The sequence below is a fragment of the Annulohypoxylon maeteangense genome (assembly GCF_022496945.1).
Source record: "Annulohypoxylon maeteangense strain CBS 123835 unplaced genomic scaffold GGS22scaffold_31, whole genome shotgun sequence".
Classification (NCBI taxonomy): domain Eukaryota; kingdom Fungi; phylum Ascomycota; class Sordariomycetes; order Xylariales; family Hypoxylaceae; genus Annulohypoxylon; species Annulohypoxylon maeteangense.
In genome coordinates, this window is record NW_025953278.1 from 169,258 (window position 1) to 191,277 (window position 22,020).

General features: G+C 45.4%; 3 protein-coding genes across 3 annotated transcripts; all 3 read right to left on the reverse strand.

Moving 5' to 3' along the window:
* Positions 1 to 168: 168 nt before the first annotated feature.
* On the reverse strand, positions 169 to 1,708 carry GGS22DRAFT_175953 (uncharacterized protein). Its single transcript, XM_047963343.1, has 2 exons — positions 1,307 to 1,708; positions 169 to 1,223 (listed from the first exon to the last, which is right to left on the reverse strand). The coding sequence occupies exons 1-2, from the start codon at positions 1,355 to 1,357 to the stop codon at positions 735 to 737; spliced, it is 540 nt and encodes a 179-aa protein (XP_047813970.1). The 5' UTR covers positions 1,358 to 1,708; the 3' UTR covers positions 169 to 734.
* Positions 1,709 to 8,640: 6,932 nt separating this feature from the next.
* Positions 8,641 to 11,417, reverse strand: GGS22DRAFT_100139 (DUF1212-domain-containing protein). The gene is made up of 3 exons (XM_047957654.1): positions 9,559 to 11,417; positions 8,967 to 9,502; positions 8,641 to 8,910 (listed from the first exon to the last, which is right to left on the reverse strand). The coding sequence occupies exons 1-3, from the start codon at positions 11,264 to 11,266 to the stop codon at positions 8,755 to 8,757; spliced, it is 2,400 nt and encodes a 799-aa protein (XP_047813971.1). The 5' UTR covers positions 11,267 to 11,417; the 3' UTR covers positions 8,641 to 8,754.
* Positions 11,418 to 19,298: 7,881 nt separating this feature from the next.
* GGS22DRAFT_175968 (cytochrome P450) lies at positions 19,299 to 22,015 on the reverse strand. Its single transcript, XM_047963344.1, has 5 exons — positions 21,228 to 22,015; positions 20,316 to 21,170; positions 20,061 to 20,265; positions 19,853 to 20,011; positions 19,299 to 19,773 (listed from the first exon to the last, which is right to left on the reverse strand). Exons 1-5 carry the CDS (start codon positions 21,423 to 21,425, stop codon positions 19,550 to 19,552), a joined length of 1,641 nt encoding a protein of 546 aa, XP_047813972.1. The 5' UTR covers positions 21,426 to 22,015; the 3' UTR covers positions 19,299 to 19,549.
* Positions 22,016 to 22,020: the final 5 nt, after the last annotated feature.

The window sequence follows — 22,020 nt, forward strand, 5'->3', positions numbered from 1 at the left end:
GCACTAGTATCCACTAAATGCTCCCCCCCCCCCCCAACAGCTGTCACCACCTGCTGACTAGGCTGCTAGGCTAGTAGCTATAAAATTTAATTGTATGATTATGTAAGAATACCTAGACGGATTTTGCATGTGTTCAATCGAGCGCGCTTTTCACTCGGTTGACTCGGCTCGATTTCTTACTTTCCAATTAACCACCAAGAACAAGATTTACTGATAATAATTAGAATAACACAAAAATGGGCGGCAGTTATAGCAAAATTGAAATATATTCTCTTCTCATACAGGTCATTACCTACGCGCGACTCGGCTTTGCACAACTTTGCGGCGCCCCTTTCCATTTCCCTACATATTATACACTCTCGCCCTTCCCCCTCTGGAATTCATTGACAATTAGGCCGCGTCAAAGGTTATGATCGGAAGTTAACTAGATGACTGAATCGAATTTTCAACGCCTTGGACAGATACTCTCACGACGCAAAGCTCTTTCCCCTTGCTCTAGGATGCGAAGCGAAAGTGAATGCCTTGAAACTTGGGCCATATACCATCATAGCACACCCCTTTCGAAGTGTCCGACACACAATACCCAACACGGATTCCAAAATATCCATTTTCCGTTTTCAAGGCCAACGATGTAAAAAAAAAAAAATGCTGTATGGTATCAAAAGAAAGAAAGGAAATCTGTGTTGAGAGTTGTCTTTTTCATCCTCGTATACGTCTCCTGTACGGTAGTTGAACTATTGGGTTGCGCTGTTGCTTGTTTCTTTCGCCTGCACTTTTCTGGCTTTTAAGAAATCGCCAACCCAGGTGAGCGCCTCTGTAGTGACCACGAGGCCGGTCGAGACAAGCGCCTTGCCAGATGTTACCAAGCCGTCGCCACCAACTTTCTTGTACTCGGAGCTGTAAACGTCAAAAACGTGGTCCTTGGTTTCAAATCCCTTGCGAACGGGGAAAAAGACAAAGTTCTTGCCATCAGTCCACAATTCGTGAGTCGGTTTCTTAAGGGCAGGCAGGCGTTCGTCGATCTTTGTCAATGTATCGTTACCAATCACGTCAGCCTTCTTAATGTAGGGCGAGACATATTGGTAAGGCTTCGAGAAGTAAGGGATGACGGGCTTAGCAAAAGTCTTATAGGCCGAACCGCTCAACTTTATCGACTTCTGACCGTAGGCGTTTTCTTTGAAGTAGGCAATACCATCACTAACAACAGGGTATGCTGTAATGTGCTGTCATATCGCGACGTTAGCCAGCCCGCGGTATTTGGAATGGTTCTCCAAGGGAAATAAGGTATGGAATGTTGTAAACTTACCGACAGGGTCGCGGATGAAGGGGGAACTTCACCGTTTACTTGAGCAGCCATCGCAAGGGTTAAGTTGCTGATATATAGATATCAAGAAGCTCGAGGAAGAGTCGTAGCGTAGGTGATATGCTGGGTACCGATGATGGTTTGGAGAGATTAGAAGAGGGGGGAATGAAGAAGCTTGATCAAGGCTTTGCTTATTCGTCACTAGGATTGGATGGATATGGATAGGTTGGATTTGATGGAATAGAATGTGAGAGGATAAAGGAAACACGTTAGGTTGGTAGGTTGATTAAGGTTAAGAAGTCAGCACTTATTAACTCTAAATACAGGTCCGTTAAAGGCAAAAATGCGGAATAAAAATGATAAAGGAGGCACAAGGCACAACAGCTGAGGCAGGTGAAACTGTCTTCTTTTAAAGTAATAAATAAGAGAGGTACAACGCTGTAGTATGCGCAGTCTGCAGTCAGAAGTCAACCTTGATTAGATTGCGCCAGCATTCTTTTTGACATGTGCTTTTGCCTTCCGTCTTTCTAGCCCACTTAGCCCACCTAGCCCACCTAGCCCACCTTGCCCACCTTGCCCATCTTCCCTTAGGTACATACTATATCTACCCTAACTTCCCTTTCTTCCCTTTCTTTTCCATTCACACCCCGATCGGCCAGACTTGATTAGGATATCGAACGGGACCTTGGCTTCTTGCTAATCCCATTCTGTGCCTGGCACCATCCTGCGCGCACTGCGCATGCATACATACATACATACAGATCGCGAGGTACATTATAGGGTCGCATCACAGCTTCATCTTACTAGGTAGTCGCAAAATCACCGCCATTCTTCCAGCTCTTATTGACGCATTCCACGTCCTCTAACTTGGCCAATGAAACCACAGATCCCGAAAGCTCCCTGATGCGCCGTGTTGTTATAGTGGATACCATTCGCTATCAGGACCTCTAAGCCCCACAACAGCTTCGGGTAGCGGTACCTTGATGCCTGCAGCAGATCTCCGGGTCGAGTACCTTGGCCCTTTGTACAATTACACATCGGAGGGGCGATAGCAACCTGGAACTATCGGCAAGAAGATACAGGGCAGCCGAGACAATGGTACCATCTAGTAGAACACAGAGCACCACATGCCTTCTCCAGGAACCTATAGCATGTGCCACAACATGTGTTTAAACTAATATACGCCTAGAAATCTACATAATTTATCGCATCATATTACACAACGTTATGTAGGCTGGCAGGTAGGTAACTCAGGATCAGAGGGTTTCCAATGTGACACGATTCATCCACCTATAGGTAGGTAGGTAGCTACCAGAATCCCGGTGGACTACTATCATCATAATGTACCCGTGTACAATGCACGGATGTGCATTTATAGTACGCGTCAAGGTCCATCCATTATGTAGATAGGTAGGTAGGTACTCATTCTTCCTTTCTCTCAGCTTACCTTCTATCTCCACCCTTGTCTCTAGCATGTGAAAATTCAAATGTGACGAACCTGCCTTCCCGCAAACCACAATGAACACAACGTTCCGTTGCTTCCCGTCTACATGTACTATGGAAGCAAGAAGCAGGAGGTATTCACTAATGCACCGGGAATTTGGAGCTATCTCTTTTCTTTACTTCTCTACCTAGTACCTAGTAGGTACGCTACGCTCGAACCTACATATATACATACAAACCACAATCACGATCTTTGATCCTATCTACCCGCCTTTGGCTCGCCTATCTGATTTCACTACACCATCTTCCATAGCTGCTATCCTTTGATCGACGATTTTCTGTCCCTTTATCCTCATCCCCCCCAACTCCCCTATACGTCCCAGGTTCTGGAAAGATTAAATATCAGCATGCTGTTTCCAGCATTGCATTTTTTCGGATTGATGATTTGCTTTGATTTATAGATTCGATGGTCGTAGGGTTCATTCAAACATAGACAAGCACGAGCTCGGCGACATACAGTAAAGCCAAGATCATTCGGATGTCTTTACATCATGCTATCGTCATGCGCACTCATTCAACCCTGGCTTATCTGCCAGTCTACTAATGGAAGCGAGACGGCTACGGAACACTCGGCCAATTTAATAGCATCCTCCTACTAATAAGCGATGCCGCCTACGTACATATATGTATGTATGTCAAGCCGAACCCGCATTCAACACCGCCTTCTGTGTTCGAGACTTGAGCCTAGGATTTGGCAATTGGAGACGATGCACGTCGTCGTCGCTCTAACTGGACCGGCAAATCCGTTCACCTTAGATGACCCAACCTAAACTTGTTTCCGGTCCACGGATCGCGAGTTGCACGTGTATTCCGACTACCAGCCTGCAAGACTTACTCACTTAAGTAATATATTCGGAGGATCAGCTTGGGTACGCCCTATGGAGTTTTAGGCTGCGTTCCCGGTGGCGTTCACCTTTTCTAAGACATTAAGTAATTTCCAAAGGACTGTCGAATCAAAAACATATAATGCACCGGGCAACGCGCAAGGTTTTCATCCACAATCTGCTCCTAATACATACTTATCTAATAGCCTCGGTTTAAGATGACGAGATGATTCTGGGTACACTTGCCATTACCACTTAACGTCTAAACTCCTAGGTCCGAGGACCTTGCTTGAAAATATCACAACACGATGGGGCCATATTTGCTAACTCGCAGGGATTATTAGGCGATCGAGGAAGCTCATAGATACTGATGAAACATCGAGCATTATCACGATTCCGAAACATGCGTACATATTACATGTGCCTATTGATATTGATCCCACGTTCCTTTTTATGGGTGAGATGATAGACGGACTACTCAATCATAGGATGATGTGTCTCTCAAGGGTCAGCCCCGCCTTATTACACGGCGTCCAACGGTCCATGCCGCCTTTCACATGTCAAAACCCAATGACGCAGGGGTCTAAATATGTACCTACATACATACTTCCGTGACCCAGAAAACTGCCTAACAAATTGAATCAATTTTCGTCGACTTGCTACCTATGTACATTCAGCAAATATACGCCAAGAGCATGCGGCGATTTCATACCCATGCTCCTGGGACAGTTCCGAGAAAGAAAAATCTGATCCTAGGCACATCTATTTTTATTTCGGGGCATAATATACAGAGTATCTATAGTATTGTAAACGTCGCTAGCCCGCTATCATTCACCATGCGAGATATACTCAATATCCGAGACTCGAGTCTACCGACACCGTATCTACAGGTTTAATAAAGTTAGGGATGACAAATAGGATCAAAGTTTCCTAGATGCTATCAACACAGCGTAGAGTTTGAGATATTTTCAACTGCGTTATCGATATACATGCTAACGGTTCCCTGTCGTTCGTCTAATCAATTGAAGCCGAAAATTTGATTTTTATCTATAGGTGCCTAGGCAGCTAGGGTAGGTATGTAGCATTAGCTCTAGTATTCTGTACAGAGCCGCGGCATAAACCGATCGGTGCCAAAGACGTGGCGTACTAACGACGTACTCTAGCGCGAACCATGCGATCGGTAAATGTTCATGAACAGGTAATTGCCAACGAGCGAAGTTTTTGTAAATCCAGAGCATCGGAGAACATCTAATTAGCAAGTATTTCAGGATTTGGTTAACAGTCACATCCACCAATAGAGAAGTCGGTGTCTAAATTTTACTCTCCGCGGTATTTATGTTAAGTAATCGGTTTTTATTAAGTTAAGGATGGAATTCTCATATCCTATTTCATAAGTAGAATCCGTCAAGGCAAGGTTTCGACATTCAGAGAAGTTGCTAACCCTCTATGTGTAAAATGGGATACAGCTTACTCCTGAAAGGGGTACATTATATGCACAGACTACATGCACTTCGATGCTCGTGAGTGTTTGCAGACGCACACTACTATCATCAGGCTCACGACAACAAACACCTATCCCAGCTCCACAATATCAGCAGGAACAGCGAACTCGCGTCACACAACATAAGACTATCATGCCTCTTCACTCTTTGACTCGCTCTCGTTAACGTATAGTACGCATAGGCGGTACCTAGGTAAGAACACATTTATATACCATCATATTTCCTTACGCAACCTCACTTCCTTGAAAATATCGGTGTCAAGATAAACGAACCACATGTTTGCTATATTGCATTAGTAGGCCCAATTAGACATGTTGATCAACACATTCAACATATATACCTAGGTACCTAAGCATCTATCATCTATCATCTTCTCCATGGAAGTGTACCTAGGTAGGTACCTAGTAGTCTTCGGTTATCAGGTCAAGACATCACTCGTACCCATACTAATTAGATCGTCAGCAAGTGCCACCCCTACCTTGATTAGTGGACTTTCGTCTGGTAAGCTACGATAATTGGGGGATTATAACAATTCCAAGGTTGCAATTAACCATCAGCGAGGCAAGCGTGTCGAATAAGAAACACGGTAGTAGCCATCGCGTAGAATATACTATTCCATACAAAGTATAGAACTTAAGCATAAGTCAGAAGTCAGATCGACACTGCACCCTTATGATGAGCGGACGGACCAGCAATACGCGAGGTACAGGAACGAGAGACTACCGTCGTACATCTTGGGTTCGGTATAGATGTAATGCTACTAAAGTATAATGCGGAGAGTGATTTCCGATAGAACATAAATGAATATATGGCCCCAGGATAATTAGAACAGCCCATGACGCCGAGGAGAGCGTTAATGCGCGGGAGATGTCGTATGTAGATATGCTAGGGACAGTTCCCTTCGCTTTAACATACCTATCAAGCCTAACAGGCCTACATGAATAGGTGCCAACCGTAAGTAAATACGTATGTCACTAATTGTACCCAGATATATTTACATTGATTATTAGCTACCTACCTATTAGCTAAGAACATGCCAACCTAGAAGCAATGGAAATCATAGGATCGCTACTATCAACTAGGCCTGTCTCGATAGGTACTGGCCTATCTACCTAATTAGGTAGAGAAACAGCGAGCTATCGTATTTATCAGATGTATACAAGTCGCTTAAGCATTCTATCAAAATCTAGCATGTCCATGATATGGAAATTCTGCGTGCTTGTTTGTTTTGAGGAGGAGTAAGGGTTACATGTCGATCAAGATAATACCTTAGCTTTAACTTCTCCCATGAGAAGCACTCTAATTGGAAACCTGGAGCATATTCCGTGCCAATGACATGCCCAGCCATGGTAACCGGAAGATAAGATATCTGATATCTACTAAGTACAGTTATATCGTTTTATGAAGCGCTGTCGAGGACACTATATGCCATCTCATACTTCGCGAACACTTACCCAAGATAGTAGTCCGATGTCATATTACCAAGTCTTGAGTAGCTCTCGCTTGCTCCCAAGCCTAATCCAATGGTATGCGGCTGATGGAGTTTCACCGTACATAGCTGCTCGCAACTACAGCTACCAAGCCACATGAAGAAAATCTTCCTCCCCTTTAGCCTGAGGCGGGGGCTGCGAATAGATGGGATCGGCGCCAGCGAGATCGGTCCTTGCGGTGATTCCCCCACGGCGCAGAAATCTTAGCCGGCGTCGAAGCCACATCGATTGCTGACCGCCGACCCTTGATAGGATGAAGCACCCAACTGCGACGTTAGGATGCTACCCACATAGCCAACGGCAGATGGGAGAAATTTCTTCTTCAGAGTTGTACTCCGCAATATTCCCGATGTTTCAACATATTCTCATTGAAATGTATTTCGGTACCTACCTACCTAGTAGCTATAGCGAACTTCCAATCACGGTCTGTCAGTACGCGTTTGACTCAGTAGAATACGTTCGTTTTTCAGAACCGTAAACTAAGGACTGTCCATCGAGAATCAGTTAAGTAACTACTCTTAGTTACCTACCTACATACGCAATAAGAAGACTTAGATAGGTAGGTATATTCTTAGGTACCTAATATTGATCAAGAGGAGCCAAATTTCTTTACTCGACCCAGACTATTAAAGTAACACAAAGGAAGCACTCTACTTTCGCCTATATTTATTTAATAATCAATAGAGGTATCTAGAAAGCCTGCCTACCTACATACCTATGCATAATCTTGAAAATATACCAAGGTTATCTAGGTACCTACCTATGTAGGTAGGTATTCGCTCTACATTTGTTATGTCCTATCATCACCTCACTCGAGACATGTCAGTAGGTAGCTAGCTAGGTACCTTTAGAACATCAGACTACTTTTCTAGTTAATGATTCTGAGCTTTAAATAAATTTGATGCTTTATTGGTGACTATTATGATGCCCTTGGATAGGTAGTTTTTGCATTGTCATAAACCAGAGCAATAATTGAAATAATCTTTAGCGTTCTTGTGTGTAATTAATAACTACCTATCTACCTACCTATACCTTCAGTGTTACTTCCATGCCTTGGAGTTACCTACCTAGGTAATTTCCATGGTGGACTAAGGAATCCCGTAATCGGATTGTAAAGATGAAAACAAGAACGCCTGAGGATGAAGTAATGCAACTATCACGGGAGATAGAGAGGACTGCGAAAAAAACTCCTCCCTATCTAGGTATCCTTATCTCCATTTAATTAGGAGGTTTATATCTGGACAGTTACTAGAGTAACATGAGGGGGACAACTTTGAAATATGTACAACTCATGAGATATTCTCATATACCTGATGCTATCAACTTCATAATCAAGGTTGTGATCTTAGAAATAATGGTATATGCATAATAGACAATTAATTAATGCGGTTATTCCCGGTTGAGGGATAGTAGGATCTCAGAATCGTTCATTGGCGGTAATAGCTTGGGTGAGAAAAAAAAGGATGTCCTTAAGGTTACTAGGTAGTTACCTAGGTTGGTACATAACTAGGTGCTAGGTACTTATGTAGGTAATTAATCACCGGGGATGGATCATGCAAGATAGACGGTAAGGTTTAGCGATTTTTTTGCTTGTGGTTTTAAATGTCTTGTAAATTACTGCCCGACGCCACTCTCATTTAATATCAGAAGGCGGGTAGTACGACTAATGCAAGCCATACTAGGTATCGTGACTAGGTCCTCCGTCTAATCCAGTAAAAAAAATAAAATCTCGTCTCTATGGAGGCGGAGTGGAGGGGACTGGAGGTGATATAACCCGGAGTTCAATGTAGCAAAAATTTGGAGAAGTAGATGTTTGGGTCGTTATAATAAAATGTCCTATTTGTGCAAAAAACAGCCTCAACGCCGGCGCATATGCTGTACCTCATATCACATGTCATCACTGAACCTCCGTCGAGGTTCCAAATATCACCCCCGGCCACAAGGCTATTCTCCTCCTCATTACCTCTATAATATACCTCTATATGCTGTCCAGAGCCATCTAATGCTATCATCTACAGTAGAGTGATGTTTGTTACCCAATACTCGCTTTCTAACCAAAACATTTTGCTTTTGCCGCCACACGAACGCCTACTTGAAACCCTACAGGAAAGGAGGGGAGATATTGTGGAACTTCAGAGGGTCCATAAGCCACTCCGGCGCTTCCCAAGCGGGTAGACAACCAACGCGCTCAGAAACAGGCCCACGGTAATACCAATAGCTATTTGGATCATCGAGGCAGCAACATTGAACACTATCGTATCAAGGGGTTGACTGTTATCGATCGTGACCTGGTCGAAATATTAGCAGATAGCTCAATAGGATGCAAGAATCGGGGGTCACTCACAGTGCTAGTGCCATTAACGACTTCCGTCGAGTTGTTCAGCTCATTTGCTGTGCTTAGCCCACTTAACAGGCTTCCTGTTGCTGCCAGGCCACTTGGTACTTGCACGAAGATGGCTGGTAAAAGTGCGGCGGCGGCTACGCCATGTCTCAGCCTCGAATACAGGTTGGCCAGGACCCCAACGGTAAAGGCGCCCAATGTGTTGGCTATTTGAGGGCTAGCAGCAAATTTAGGGCTGCTGAAGAAGTTTACGACGTGACCGGCGAAGGCGATCACTACCATTACAGGCATCTGCTTCCATTTTGCCTGATTGACGAAGGCAAGACACATAGTGAAGAGTGGTACAAAAAGAAATCGGTAGTAGGTAGGTATCGGGTTTAAACAAGTCGTCGCCGAGGTCGCCTTAGGATCCATCAGGCCATAGAGCGCTGTTCCGACCGTGATTCCAAAACCGAGGAATAGCGAATAGATAATAGCATAAACCATGCGGATGGAACCGGGGACCAAAGCACGAGATTGAAGCTCGAGAGCAGAACATACTAAGACAATCATTAGTTAAGGAGTATCAAGAACCATCCGGAAGCTAGATACTTACGGACGAACCAACCGGGGAGAATTAGCGCTATGGAGCTTTGCGCCAGCGACGAGAAGCAAAACAGCTTTCCGCCCCTGATGCTGCCAAAGGCTCTGCTCAAAAAACTCGTTAAGACGGCGGCGGTTATTTCGAATACGTTGTTGTAGAGATCGGACTTCGGGGCCACTATGATCTGCAAAGTCCCAACAAGGCAGCCGAGGAAAAAGCAGATCGGCAGATCGATTAATTGCCCGTCGAAAGCAAACGGCGCGACTGTTGCGCTAGCTAGGCCAAATACCAAAACCCTGAGCCATGGGTGGAATTTGTCCTTCTCCTCCGTTATTCTTGATATGGACTCGATGGCTTCTTCTAGGTCTATCTTGTCATGGAGGACTAGCTTGTATATCTCGTGGGTGTCCCGGAGTTTCCCAAGATCAATCCCCTGATTAGTGCGGACGATCTTTACCTCCGTTGTATGGGTCGACCGGTCGTCGAAAGAAATAATCATGCAGCCAGGTAAGTAAAGGAATTGGCCATCGATCTCAAGAACTCTTGCTGTCATCCTCAGGTACTCCTCGAGACGGTGTGTTGGAGCGCCGAATAGCATGAGAGCCTTGCACATCTTGATGATGTACTTTTGACGAGTCAATGTTTCCGCGATATGCATAGTTATGCGGATTTCATCTTCCATTCGTGGACGGCCAAAACTCAACATTCGTCCACTAGGACTTCGTCGATGTTTAGGTCGTTTCGGTCTCGAGCTGGTCGCTGACGGCCCGTCCCCGCTGACCCCGGCACTAGCAAGGCGCGCAGATGCTTCCACCAGGTTAGCCAGAGTGTCTTGAGAACGATTCTTCTCGTACCATTTCCGTCGATTCGGTGTCGTAGCTCCCGAGGAACCTGGAGTAGTAAATTCACTTCCATGCTCGGATTTCCGGCTGTGCGGGTAGTTAGGAGAGAGGGTTGATTCAGGTGGCTTATATAGCTTTAGGAGGTTGGATAGAACACTAGGGCGGTACTCTGATGGTGGTGGTACGTAGAGCTCGTGCTTTGGTCCATCGATCGGTGTTATCTGACCGGAGCTGAGAGCGGTGCTGATCGTTGGTTGGTGATACACTCCGCGGTTGTTCCTCTGCGTGTGGGATCGAACGAGATTGTATGCCTCGGTTTTGAGAGCACGGTGTTCGTCAGACGTATTCTTCTGCGCGTCGCCATTGATGTCCGGAACCTGCATAGGAAACTCGTCAAGGGTGATGTTAGGAAAACCCGGGGGCATATCATTCACGCCGCCGCTATTCACTGTCTCGGCTTCCGAGTCTAGAGACGTCCTAGTCGACCCCGGAGCAGACCGGGAGCCTAGTAGAGTAGCGGCCACTTGCTGGGCACGTTCCTGGGCCGCGTACGCCGACAGCGCTTTCTCGGAAGCGGGATCATCGTTGTCCACGGATTCGGGAATACTGGTCACCGAGTTATATGAATTCCCACGCAACACCGAAGGCCGAGGTCGCGGTGGGAGCGATGCGCCATCGTGGCGTGCTTGTGTCGCCGAAATTCCCGACAAGTCCAGGAAAGACGGGGGCTCGGTGCCGGCGATACTGTTGAAGCGTACACGTCCCTTCTCCCTCCTCGTGCCGGCACTCAGGTCGGCGGACGCTGGGCTCTGAGGTTCTTCAGGAGGAGTCGAAGTCGCACTGGCATCATTTCGAGGCGACCCCGGGACTTTGTCCATGTCGACCAAGGTTGGTGACGGGTGGAATGGTAGAACGAATGACTTGGCGTTGAAAAGGGGCGTTAAAAAGGCTAACTGGCTAACGGGCAGTGCAAAGCGGCTATCCACCGGACGTTGTCAATGCTGCCGATGAGGCACGGTTTTAAGGTAACCGGTCCTAGCGAAACTCTACGTTTTATCCAATGCGTACGTACGGCCGTATAAGCTTACGGGCGAAGAAAGGGTGATAGGCTAAGTATGTATTTTTCGTATAACTTTAGTAACGTCAACGGTTTTTGGTCAGGCTAGAATGGAGAATGGGGAATGGAGAACGGAGAACGGATAATGGAGAACGGGATTGATGAATTCGGGTATTGGGCTATTTCGATTGCAAGTCCCTGTCTGTACAATCGAAAAGGTACTGAGGTTAGAAGGAGGTTAAGGTGCTACGACAATGACAACAACAATAACAACGACAACGACGAAGAGAAGCGAATGGGTAAGGGACGATGATGGGACAAAGAACATCGAAAGAATCGAACCACAAGCTTGGGGGCTTGGGAGTTAGGACTTGAGACTTGGGACTTTGGGATTTTAGGATTGTGATTACGACAAAAGGGTGTTGCTATGTACAGGGCTCCTTCTGTTTCCTCGAACAAAGCGGAGGCAAGTGAAGGGCGGTCCAGAATTTAATAAACTGGAGACCTCTTCAGACTGATCTTCAAACTCTTCCGGGATGTATGATGGGTACGATGGATATTGCTGGGAGTAGTATGCTAGGTGTGGTGGGTTCGTTTTTTTTTTTTTTTTGGTTTGTACCTAACCGGTGTCTTAGTATCGTGACGCGCAACCAGATATATACAATGCCGTATGTATGTAGGTACTTACTTTGAAAATGGATACGGAATACATACATACATACCTACCTACCTACCTACCTACATTCATACTATTATTACATATCCATGAAAATCCCATTATGACCATTATGATCTAAGTTCATAAATGGTGTAGTGTGAAATGGTGACAACCGGGTGGGCCACACTCAACGCACCACCACCCACCCATGAGCCACAATGAGAGGGAAAGATGGCGAGGGCAAAGGTAAAGGCAAAGGGCGATAACGGGCCGATGGTAAGAGCAGTCGCTGCTAAGCCGTCATGTAGCTTCGGATTGGTTATTGCCAGAACTACCGGCAGACGAGCTTCATATGGGATAACGTGAAATGAATAACAACGCAACAACGTTGCTCATGAAGTGTGACCCTTCGGTGGCTAGCCGAGCCCGGGCCAAGGCCTTAGAGTGAAGGAGAGAAGAGAAGAGAGGAGAGGGAGGCCACACCCCTTGCCTTATCTCGTTAGGACTCCACCATTGAAGAAAAAATAAAAATAAAAGAGAAAGACCTGGCGATTTTGGGCGATCCAGACCTCAATTGAGACGGGTCCCGACTTCTGGTTGGGTGGAGCGGTGAGAGCTACTAATGACTCCTAATGGCTCTTAATGGTTCTTAATGTTTTTAATGTTGTGTTCTGACGTAGACGTTGGGAGGGAGAAACATGGCACGACATAGCCATGTACCGAAAAGAGCATGGCGTTGAAAGAAACGAAGATAGGTATAAAGTGGGACAGATCATGCCGTAAGAACTAAAATATGCAGAAGAGAGCGTTGCTGTTGTCGTGTACATCTATGTGCGAGCCCAGTTGCGTGTAATGGTGTAATCGGTGTAATCAGCGTACTCAGTGCAATGTTCTGAATGGGTGCAGTGTAGTTGTGTTGCGGTTGTGCTCATTGCACGGCTATGATTGTGGTTTGTGTTTCCATATGTTCCAATGTTCCATGCATATCAAAGCATATTTTGTCCATCTTAACCCATGCCGTTCATTTGCCAATTTATCAATCATCTTGTCATCTCTTGGGCATCTCAGCTGCGTTGTGGATCAGTGGATCAAATCTGTTTCTTGATTAAAGTAGCCAAGGATGAGCTCTTCCTAGCACATTTAAATCCATGCGGGCGGATTGGTTGATCCGGCACCTTGGCTTCTGTATGGATAGATTAAGAATAGACAACCTCCCGGTAGTGAAACAGGGCGCGGCAGAGCCGCAGGGGCAGTTTTCTGCAGACCTGCAAAGCTGCAGAGGTACATACCTTTTCTGCAGAAAATGCAGAGGGGGAGGGGAAGATGTATATCCAGGTAAGTACCTACGTAGGTATGTATATGCGCACATTTGGTCTATCAAGTATCAATCGATGCTTGTATATTGAATTTTCACATGCGCGGCATGTTTCTTCAAATGCCAATTTGGCTGATGAGAGCCGTTTGTCATTTGTGGGATGTCTGTCATCATAAATACCATACAGGAAAGTCGGAGAAAAGAAAGAAAAGGGAAAAGGGAAAAGGGAAGAGGGAAAGAGGAAAGAGAAGAGTAAAAAAAAAACTAAAATTGAAAAATGACGCCTGCGGCTGTCAGCGGTTGCAGCGGGACAAACTTGCGTTGCATTGGTACCCCCTTGCCAAGTTGGGTTATGTGCCTGCCTCTATGTACATAATAGCTCCATAATTTACAGCTTCTTTTTTTATTTTTTTTTAATCTTCTCTCTTCCTTCGTTCTCGTTATTGCGCCTGCTACCTAACATTTCTCTCCTCTTTTTTTTTTTTTTTTTTTTTCTCTTTCTCTTCTTTTTTCCCTTGATATCCGCTCGGCACCTCTTTACTTAGTGTACGGCTAGAATGACCGGAATACCACATCAAGGTTAGTGTCGATCATTCTTTGGCGGTAGGTACTAATCACCTAGGTACCTAGGCTGCTAGGACCAGGAAGAAAAGATCCAGGGCAGAAATATCCACTTATGTACCCAGTACCCACCTATTCCTTCCCAATTGCTTCCAAAACTTCCATTATGCAGCAGTTGTCTCCGAGCGTCTTCAGCTGTCAATGTCCCGCAGATAAGGAAGATTGATTTTACAGGAGTCTTGAGGTTATTAATCATCGATGGATGTACATACGTACCTACGTAGTACATGCTAATAGTTCGTACGCGAATTTGTATTCGTCAATTGACCCTCAATTAAGAAGCAAGATGATATCACCTCCAAGCATCAACTTCCAACCCCCTCTGCCCCCTCTAGTCTCCCTCGGTCCTCTCTGTCCTTCTGCCCCTCTCTCTTGTCCGTACAACCGACGGCACTGCCCCAAGTCGCCTTCCAACATCCAACGCTCGTATTCCGTGATCGTACCTAATACATGTACATCAACGATCACGGATATTTGGCTACGCAAACCCGCACAAACAGACAAGCTGCACAGTAATTGATCTACTCACATGTGGTCGTATACAGCTCCCGCCGTCCTATAAACGTGACGGGCACCTATCCCGTCTGTTATACCATGCCACTCCCGTCCTTGGCCGTCCAGGCCGCCCAGTACCGTGAAGGACCTTGTGGTGATACCGAGCTCCGATCATTTCCCCGAACGTCTTATTTGTGGAGTGATGTATTAGACACGACACATACATAGATCACCTTACATACATGATTGACTACATGATCACCGAAAAAAAAAAATTAGAACACAACACCCGGTTCCGCGAACGCTGCTAACATGCGAAGCTCGATGCGATGTTGATCAGCCGCTGTCTGCTTGCTGCTTATCCTAAAATGCACCGCAACCTGCACAACATCGTGTCATAGATGGACGTAGATGGCTCATGGATGACTAAATAGGAAATAGGAAATACTACTATGTGCATAATCGGCTTGCACCGCTCACTCAGTGACGCCCAATTGGGCGATGGCAGACTACGGCCGACGTCCTGTCCAACGACAGCTAACGGCGAGCGGAGCGTCGACCGGGAGAGGCGCAACCCTGTTAGATGGGCGCCTACGGTACTAGGAGCTCTCCCTGGTCTCTGATGTGATATCTAAAACCTGACACCATCTCTGAACCTGGTCACGATAAGGTCCACGAGTCTTACATACATACCTAGCAGCCTAGTGCCTCGTAGCACTAGTAGTAGCACGACTTAGCACGACCTGGCATGACCATGCCTCTGCGGCGTCCCGTGCGGGCCAGCTCCACCGTCTAGAACATACATTTCAGTCTTTCATATCGTGTTACTACTTTTAGACTTGTCTCCCTCCGTCTCCGGCCACCGGGATCAATTAAGATCTCGAATGCCCTAATCCCATAGCTTCCAGACCACTGGGACTCATAAACGTGGCTTAGATATCCCCAAGATGACCGCGTCATCCAATAGTTTCCGACGCCGGAATATTGCCAGATCTCGAGAAATTCAATCCGAGAGGAAACCAACAACTAAACATCTCGGTCCCCAGGAACAAGTCGCATGGCCACATAATCGTCAATGCTTTTTTTTTTCTTCGAATCTGAATTATCGGTCTGATGGTCCACGTTTGCCCCCCACTGCCCCCTTAATTTGAAGTTATCTATTATGGGATGCCGCAGTGAGCTTCTTCAAAACTTGGCTCCCACATTATCAAAGCCCAATATCGTGAGAGATGCCCAAATGAACATGGTCACAATCATCCCTCTTGATATTGACGCGTTCCACCGGATCGGCCCCTCCGTGACGAGGGATGACCCTCTATGCATTTCGCACCACAGCGATGAGCGTTCCTAACATCTAAAACTTCAATTCGACACTGCCTGTGCGGCTTGCCGAGTCAGGGCCAAGGTGCTTGTCCATCAAACCCGGCGTGGGATGGATATCAATACATCCAGCGAGGGAGTCTACATACTTCCAATGACACAACAGTCGCCCCCAAATTTAGTACTCCACCCAAATAGATTCGGGCGAAGTTATTAGGGAGACGTATTAACACAGTCACGACCTTCGCGACTACTTTACTTGCCGTGATCAACGCTTATAGTAATTGCCTATACAGTCCCAAATGAGAATTCGACAGCTCAGAAGATTGAAGGAGCAACACTTTCCGTTAGTTTTAGACGAGAACACTCTAAGGCCTCGGAGATCGACGTTCACAGTATTATGGCAATACATGGCTATCTAGCTTTCTTGTCGAGTTTAGAAATAAGATCCAGTGACAAAACGTAGTAGTGTAGTTTACGATGTAGGTTGTTACACGAGGCGTATGACTCAGGTACAGAAAGTATGAAAAACAAAAAAGAAAAAAAAAACCCCCCCAAAAAACCCCTCCTCGACGAATGATCTAGTCAAGATGCAAGTCATCCTTGGCTCCTTATGGCAAATGCAATTCCCGGCGGGAAACTTCCTGCCCGTTAGAGTTCTCGGCTGCCGTACCTGGCGCACATCTTTAAAGTAAATATTGCCAACTCAGACATGAAACCTACTATTAACGTTACTCTACACCAGTAACATAGGAAGCTGACTAACGAATAAAATCAGAACCTGGGAACGTTAGCTATCACGGTAGTATTTACCTGAAGATCATTATGCAAGATCATCTTGCCACGTATTATATGGTCGTTCGCTACGAAATACCCTCTCTCGGAATGCTTAGCTGCTGCGAAGTGAGAACTACCTAGGTAACATTTGTTATACTATACCCCCGGCCCCACAAGTGATAATCCTCAGCTTGCATAGGCGAGAAACCCAAAAAGCACGGTTATAGGTAGTGATGTATGTCTAAAAGCACATCGGATGCCAAGCAGTTCGGAAGCAATCGGCTGTTGCAAAAAAGCTACCCTAGATAGGTAAGAAGCAATTGTCAATATCAGAAAGCTTAGGTCCATCATCCGAGGGCGCAAAGGCAATCGAATGAAGTTTATCCGCGGACTAAAAAGTTAAGTATAGATAAGGGGATGGGTCGGAAACAATATGAGAACTGATAGAATTCAATATATATCTATGTAACTACCTTATTAATTCATCCTCCCGGCTTTACCATACGACCACCATATCATGAAAATAATCAAACCATAGGTAGATAAGACTAGGTACGAATTTCCATTAAAGCCTTTAAATGGGTGGAAATAGTTGAGTACTACTCTCAACAATTCTGAGCGAGAAGAGCTCGGTATGGCGGCATTTAGCAAGCAACGTAGATAAGCACATGCTAGGAGTTTCAAACATACCTAATAGGAGATATTAACCTCATATTCCTACCTACGCACGGAAATCTCCTATTGGACGTAAATAACGAAGAATCAACTATACCTACCTACTTTGCCAGTGTACCGACTCATACGCCGTTATGGAACTGCAACCATACCATCCATTCGCTTGAGGTTCCAAGGAAACGTAAGGGAACCCGCACATAGGTACCTAGCCATATACGCATTTAACGCGGTAAAGCCATCGTGGCGATGTCACTGTAAAGTTATTTTCCGGGTTGCTATGATCATCGTAAAATCATTATGTAGGTACCTACCTATCTATGTACTTTAGGTGGTACTTCTTAGGCTTTATCTTGGATCCACGATGATCTAGAAAGGTTCGAGTACCTGACGTATGGACATTTCTCAATGCCTAGTATCAAATCCGATAGCAACCTTAAGTACGTCCAAATTAAGTCGAGATGGCTCATGGGATTTACTCCAAAGGGATGCAACAGTCTTAAATCATGAGCACGTAAGCCTCAGTTCCCCCTTTTACTCCAGGTAGCTACCTACCTCGCAAACATCTACCTGAGTGAACATGAAGAAATGAAATACGAAAATAATCATGCTCCAAAAAGAACATAGTAGTTGTAACATACCAGGTATGAGGTAGGTACCTAGTATGGATCGAGGTTTAAGAAGCCAAAAGATTTGACCACTTGCGAACAATGAGATTTTTTAATCTCTACCTTCTCAAGAGAATTTATTCACTTCTAGACCATACGGAAATGAGAAATATGAGACACAAAGAATAATGACCTACTTTCAGAAGGGCCTAGAATTCATGGTTTTGGTATGCTATAGAAACTCGCTCTTTCAAAGGATCCATTCGTCCCTCTGCCACGTTTTGATCGGAAGACTTCTATTGGGGGACTAGATAAGATGGCTATTTTCTAGGCTGTTTGGTCAATTTGTCACATGACAGAGGGAATTTGGAAAGGAAGTTCCATTTCAAACTCCTATCTTACAAGAATACCGAAGAGTTTCCTTTGTTTATCTATCCATGTGATATCAACTTGGTTCGTAAGCAACTATACCTAAGAACTAAGCTAGTATTAGCAATGGGTGACTAAAGCCGGGAGTTAGTAATATGTAGGTGGCATGGAACAAATAGGTGTAGGTTGTTAGCTTGTGATAGATCCAACGGTTTCTGGGATGATTAAGGACAATATCTTGTCAGATAAGATAAATGCTTCGAAGGATTAGGTAGGTAGGTACCTAGTAGTTAAAGGTTTGGAGATATCCTCGTACCTCTAGTATGGTAATTGGGATTTATATAAGCTAGGAGCCCCAAGGTCCATATGGGTACCTTGAAAACGTTCATATGAGTTTCATCTTTTGGTAGGTAGGTATGTATCGGGTTATGGATTCTTAAGTTTTGCGGCTGGGTAAGTAGAAAACTATGGAAATAGTAGCACCCATACCTACATGGTAATAGTTTTGAAAGAGCCGTAAGATTGACTAGAAAATACCTACCTACCGAAAGCCTCGGAGATATACTAATGGTATTCTTCCGGTAATTGGTAATACCTAGGTATCCTTTAAGATCCCCTCGTCCAGTTGTTGGTACGCAGTTTATTTTGTAGGTAAATAATAGAGGTTATGCTGCGCGCTAAGGGGTAATGGACAGATCTCTGACCTTTCCTAGGTAGGTAGATGACCTGAGATGAGAAAACATAAGAGTCGGATATAATCAGGTATGTCAGACGTCTGGTCTTCCTCCAGGTTGGTAGCTAGAGGTCTATGGGATTGGGACTCGGCCCGTGGAGTCCTCGTTGAGTCTGTGAGGGTCCTGTTGGCAGCTAGTTCTAGGAGCAGAGCAAGCAAAGAGCTTTACCTGTATATATACCGTGTTCTTCATAGCGAGTAGTTAGGAGCTCCCCGCGCAACAACGTCGCTATTGCCTAGTTCTTTGGTTCCACCTCGTGACAAGGTAGGCAGGAAAGTACTAGGTTTTAATATTATCATGGCAATCTATTATTATGAATTAGGACTAACATGTGCCACAAGACGGGGCACATGCTTGGGATACATAGAAAATGTTTGGCAAAGAGGGAATTGTACAAAAAGCAGCGGTCATCTTCCAAGGTTCCTTATGACATGCATTAATAACGATTGCGGGTTATTCCAAAGTCCTGCTCGGCCTCATTACCTTAAATGTATCCATACAACCACCTCCTTCAACCGCTTATATCATCGCTCTCTCATTTCTTCAGCTCCTCAAACCTAACCCTCAACCCATGAGGCCTAAGGGTGAAACCGGGATTCTCAATGGTGAAGCCGTTATCAACGCTTACAAATCGAAAATTGCGAACAATCTCAGCCAGAATGGTCTTGATTTCAAACATGGCAAATGCGCGACCTATACAAATTCGTGGACCGTTTGAAAAGGGGGAGAAAGCGTAAGGAGAAAGCTGATCACCGGTCACTAAGATTAAACTTGTTAGCATTGCTTAGACATCTAAATCGCTTGCGGTGTTGTCAGGAACATCAAAATAACCACGTACAGCGTTGCCATCGCGTAGGATCGAAGTTATCTACGTCGTCACCCCAGATTTTCGGGTTCATAAGAGTCACCGAAGGAGCAAGATCTACCAAGACGCCGCTAGGAATGTGAACTCCGTCGACAATAATATCGGTGTTTGTTGCGCGATGATAGGTGGTAGCTGACAATGTTAGAATTTGAGTCTTGCATAATCGGTATTTTTGTCTTACATGGAGAATACATGCGCAAAACCTCCTTCGAGAAAGCCTCTAGGTAAGGGAGCCTCTCTAGGTCGTTGTATGTTGGTTCGGCCGGTAGTCCCTTGAGTTCTTCAAGGAGTGCATCTTGAATATCAGGGTTCAATGCCAAGATATACAGACTCCACGAAAGCATATTGGCAGATGTATCATGCCCAGCAGCCATAAACTCAAGCAGCTAGTAAATGTCAGCCACCTAAACCCCTTATTGCATGAGACAACACTTACGTGACCAAGAAATTCGTTCTCTCCAATACCTTCAGCAATTCCGCCGGGCAAACTTTCCTCGACCACAAACGTGACCAGGTCTCTAGAGTCGTTGGATTCATACTTGCCTTCGGCGGTTGCGGTTGAAACATGACGGGTCCGTTCGCGAATGAGATTGCGGAGAACATCATTCAACCAGCCCATTGCGAATAAAAACTTACGGTTGGCATCGAATGGTAGCCATCGCGTGGGTATAAATCCGTTAGCGAAGAGCAAAACTTTGCCGATTCCCTTTGGCGAGAAAAATATGTCGTATGCTTCATGGAATGAACATCCTGCCTTGAGATCGTTGCTTTGCTCTGCCTTCTCTTCACCGGGCTTCACGTAGTCAAGCTTGACTCCTAGAATAGCAGAGCCCATAATATCAAGGATGGCCTTCGAGAAGGTTGTGGTGCAATCGATAGTACCGGTTTGGTTGTCGTTCTCACGGATGCACTGGTTGAAGTAACTGCAAAGATCGCGGGCTTTCTCTTGGAAGATCGGCTCCAGCTTCCGAATGTTTTTTAGGGAGAATGAGCCGCCAAGCATCTTCCGGTGAGCCTTGTGCTCCTCTCCTTCCATGAGAATGAGTCCATGGCCGGCGACCTCTTTGACGATGCGAAGAAACCAAGCCGGCTTCTGTAGAGAATAGCACTGAAACTGTAGCACTTCCCGGTGGGCATTAAGGTTAACGGGAAACAGCACCTCGGTGTTACACCAGGTTAGGTATCGAATGAAGGGAGCGTCAGGATGTTCTCTCATCCATTTCACATAGAGTGTCGTGGGAGATTCGGCCTTTAAGAAATTTAGGGCCTGCCCGAAGAGAAAGTGGTTATCCTAACAAGGTAAGTGAGTAAGTCAAACTTGGATAGGCCGGAGGGAAGAATCCCTTACCGTCGGACCGGGTAGATGACGAAGGGGCGAAAAGTATCTGTGGTACAGAAATATCCGGTAAAACTTGACCACGAAGTATTGGGCGAAGAAAAGAGCCAAGGAAATTTTCCCTGACACGGGCCGAGACTCTTGGCCCGGGATATTATTTGCAAGGAGCGACTCGACGGCTGTCACGCCGGCACAAAGAATCAAATCCATCTCGATAGACAAAGTAAACTGACCCGAGAGAAAAGAAAGTTGACAATGTTCAAGTGACGAGCGAATCTTTAGTTAAAAAGGGTGTACCTCGACCCGAGCGGAGAATGTTCATCAAGAGTTGCAAGGGATAAGGACGGTCCACGAAATTGTGCTTCCATAGAACAGAATAGGGGATTCTCCCCGCAATCGAGAAGACATGATGGAAGCAGGCTCTCGGACCTTCGTGCTGGGATGTAACCTCGAACCAACGCTCTCAACTTCTTGGGAAATAATCAATCACCTCATTGGCAGCTCTTATGGTTGCGAACATGGATTCTATGCATATTCCTTTTATTGGTAACGATCTTACAACAATTAGCCTTCGAGACCAGGACCCAGTCTCCAGCTAGCTAGGTCCGAAGGTAAACGGCCAATGAAGATCTGCCCGCTATAGCTCATTGGGAGAGTCTCGAACAACACATAACCGACAATTTCTATCTCATTGGTTTATAAGTGTATATGATAGGTGTGGGAAAATGATGCATAAATAGTCTTCTGCACTACGAAAGATGAAGAAAAAAAAGCAAAGGGGCTCGGTTAATACGTGATTTTGTAT

What these genes read in the sequence shown, in the direction of transcription:
- GGS22DRAFT_175953 (XM_047963343.1), bottom strand. Translation starts at nt 1,357, where the DNA reads ATGGCTGCTCAAGTAAACGGTGAAGTTCCCCCTTCATCCGCGACCCTG. An exon ending in CTTCATCCGCGACCCTGTCG is followed by an intron (nt 1,224 to 1,306) that starts GTAAGTTTACAA and finishes GCGATATGACAG; the next exon opens with CACATTACAGCATACCCTGT.
- GGS22DRAFT_100139 (XM_047957654.1), bottom strand. Translation starts at nt 11,266, where the DNA reads ATGGACAAAGTCCCGGGGTCGCCTCGAAATGATGCCAGTGCGACTTCG. An exon ending in TCTCCCCGGTTGGTTCGTCC is followed by an intron (nt 9,503 to 9,558) that starts GTAAGTATCTAG and finishes TGATTGTCTTAG; the next exon opens with TATGTTCTGCTCTCGAGCTT. An exon ending in TCGTTAATGGCACTAGCACT is followed by an intron (nt 8,911 to 8,966) that starts GTGAGTGACCCC and finishes TATTTCGACCAG; the next exon opens with GTCACGATCGATAACAGTCA.
- GGS22DRAFT_175968 (XM_047963344.1), bottom strand. Translation starts at nt 21,425, where the DNA reads ATGGATTTGATTCTTTGTGCCGGCGTGACAGCCGTCGAGTCGCTCCTT. An exon ending in GTCATCTACCCGGTCCGACG is followed by an intron (nt 21,171 to 21,227) that starts GTAAGGGATTCT and finishes TTACCTTGTTAG; the next exon opens with GATAACCACTTTCTCTTCGG. An exon ending in TTTGCGCATGTATTCTCCAT is followed by an intron (nt 20,012 to 20,060) that starts GTAAGACAAAAA and finishes TAACATTGTCAG; the next exon opens with CTACCACCTATCATCGCGCA.